This window comes from Coregonus lavaretus (genome assembly GCF_964263955.1).
Source record: "Coregonus lavaretus genome assembly, contig: HAP1_SCAFFOLD_6799, whole genome shotgun sequence".
NCBI lineage: Eukaryota > Metazoa > Chordata > Actinopteri > Salmoniformes > Salmonidae > Coregonus > Coregonus lavaretus.
Window position 1 is genome coordinate 7259 of NW_028162879.1, and position 2742 is coordinate 10000.

The following is a 2742-nucleotide window of genomic DNA, read 5'->3' on the forward strand; positions in this document are numbered from 1 at the left end:
TCACCTCAGGTCCTGTGTTACTGCCTCAGTTAGACACTAGAGGTTGACGTCACCTCAGGTCCTGTGTTACTGCAGTTAGACACTAGAGGTTGACGTCACCTCAGGTCCTGTGTTACTGCCTCAGTTACACACTAGAGGTTGACGTCACCTCAGGTCCTGTGTTACTGCCTCAGTTAGACACTAGAGGTTGACGTCACCTCAGGTCCTGTGTTACTGCCTCAGTTACACACTAGAGGTTGACGTCACCTCAGGTCCTGTGTTACTGCCTCAGTTAGACACTAGAGGTTGACGTCACCTCAGGTCCTGTGTTACTGCAGTTACACACTAGAGGTTGACGTCACCTCAGGTCCTGTGTTACTGCCTCAGTTACACACTAGAGGTTGACGTCACCTCAGGTCCTGTGTTACTGCCTCAGTTAGACACTAGAGGTTGACGTCACCTCAGGTCCTGTGTTACTGCCTCAGTTACACACTAGAGGTTGACATCACCTCAGGTCCTGTGTTACTGCCTCAGGAACGGGAGTTAAATTCTAAAGTCAAGTTTGGGACGGGTTCAACAGTCCACAGGAACGGGCAGTACAGGAATAATTTTAAATAAGTTTACAAGCTCTCTCTCACTGGGTACGTACCTGTTGTTTTCCTATCATGGGCAGTATGATGTCAGCTATCTGTCTGGACAGTCTCTTCCACTTGTCCTCGTTCTCTTTGTGACACTGCTGGAGGACCAGGATGAACATCTCCAGCACCTAAACACAGACACACAGGGGTCAAATGTCACACAGGTCAAAACGTTAGGCTTCTAATGGTTGCATGGTTCAAACATTCAAAGGTTCCAAAGCGCCAAGGTTCCAAAGCACCAAGGTTCCAAAGCACCAAGGTTCCAAAGCACCAAGGTTCCAAAGCGCCAAGGTTCCAAAGCGCCAAGGTTCCAAACCACCAAGGTTCCAAAGTACCAAGGTTCCAAAGCGCCAAGGTTCCAAAGCGCCAAGGTTCCAAACCACCAAGGTTCCAAAGCACCAAGGTTCCAAAGCACCAAGGTTCCAAAGCGCCAAGGTTCCAAAGCACCAAGGTTCCAAAGCACCAAGGTTCCAAAGCACCAAGGTTCCATGTTTCCAAAGTGTGTATACCTGGTGGTATTGTATGAGTCTCAGCAGCATGGAGACCACCACCTCTTTCTGGGTGTCCAGTTCCTTCCCAGCATCAGCCTTGTTGGAGCCTCTCAGAACAAACAGGTCATGGACTATAGGCTGCAGGGCTGGGATGGCTGTATGGGGAGAAATAAAGACCCATTTAGACAAGAAGATGGAGGAGAAATAAAGACATTTAGAAAAGAAGATGGAGGAGAAATAAAGACATTTAGACAAGAAGATGGGGGAGAAATAAAGACATTTAGACCAGAAGATGGGGGAGAAATAAAGACATTTAGACCAGAAGATGGGGGAGAAATAAAGACATTTAGACCAGAAGATGGGGGAGAAATAAAGACATTTAGACCAGAAGATGGGAGAGAAATAAAGACATTTAGACCAGAAGATGGGGGAGAAATAAAGACATTTAGACCAGAAGATGGGGGAGAAATAAAGACATTTAGACAAGAAGATGGGGGAGAAATGAAGACATTTAGACCAGAAGATGGGGGAGAAATAAAGACATTTAGACAAGAAGATGGAGGAGAAATAAAGACATTTAGACAAGAAGATGGGGGAGAAATAAAGACATTTAGACAAGAAGATGGGGGAGAAATAGAGACATTTAGACCAGCAGATGGGGGAGAAATAAAGATATTTAGACAAGAAGATGGGGGAGAAATAAAGACATTTAGACAAGAAGATGGAGGAGAAATAAAGACATTTAGAAAAGAAGATGGGGGAGAAATAATGACATTTAGACAAGAAGATGGAGGAGAAATAAAGACATTTAGAAAAGAAGATGGGGGAGAAATAAAGACATTTAGACCAGCAGATGGGGGAGAAATAAAGACATTTAGACAAGAAGATGGGGGAGAAATAAAGACATTTAGACAAGAAGATGGAGGAGAAATAAAGACATTTAGAAAAGAAGATGGGGGAGAAATAATGACATTTAGACAAGAAGATGGAGGAGAAATAAAGACATTTAGAAAAGAAGATGGGGGAGAAATAAAGACATACATCATCATCAACCACCAGTGAGTCCTGGATCCGATATTATTCATGAATGTGGACAGCGTATAGGCTTTGTGTGTGCGTGCGCATGTGTGTGCGTTTGACACGTGTGTGTGTGTGTGTGTGTGTTCCTACCATGTGTGTGTTTGACACGTGTGTGTGTGTTCCTACATGTGTGTGTTTGACACGTGTGTGTGTGCTCCTACCATGTGTGTGTTTGACACGTGTGTGTGTGTTCCTACCATGTGTGTGTTTGACATGTGTGTGTGTGTGTGTGTGCTCCTACCATGTGTGTGTTTGACACGTGTGTGTGTGCTCCTACCATGTGTGTGTTTGACATGTGTGTGTGTGCTCCTACCATGTGTGTGTTTGACACGTGTGTGTGTGTGTGTTCCTACCATGTGTGTGTTTGACATGTGTGTGTGTGCTCCTACCATGTGTGTGTTTGACACGTGTGTGTGTGTGTTCCTACCATGTGTGTGTTTGACACGTGTGTGTGTGCTCCTACCATGTGTGTGTGTGCTCCTACCATGTGTGTGTTTGACACGTGTGTGTGTGTGTTCCTACCATGTGTGTGTTTGACACGTGTGTGTGTGCTC

General features: G+C 45.1%; 1 protein-coding gene across 1 annotated transcript in view; it reads right to left on the reverse strand.

The window, feature by feature from the left end:
* Positions 1-628: 628 nt before the first annotated feature.
* The window catches only part of LOC311118742 (huntingtin-like), a gene marked incomplete at its 3' end in the record, with an annotated part of 22403 nt that continues 20289 nt past the window's right edge, over positions 629-2742 (reverse strand). The window contains exons 15-16 of the mRNA XM_084193530.1: positions 1127-1263; positions 629-745 (exon numbers count right to left, since the gene is read on the reverse strand). Coding sequence (XP_084049656.1) covers positions 629-745; positions 1127-1263 — 254 coding nt within the window. The remainder of the gene's footprint in view (positions 746-1126; positions 1264-2742) is intronic.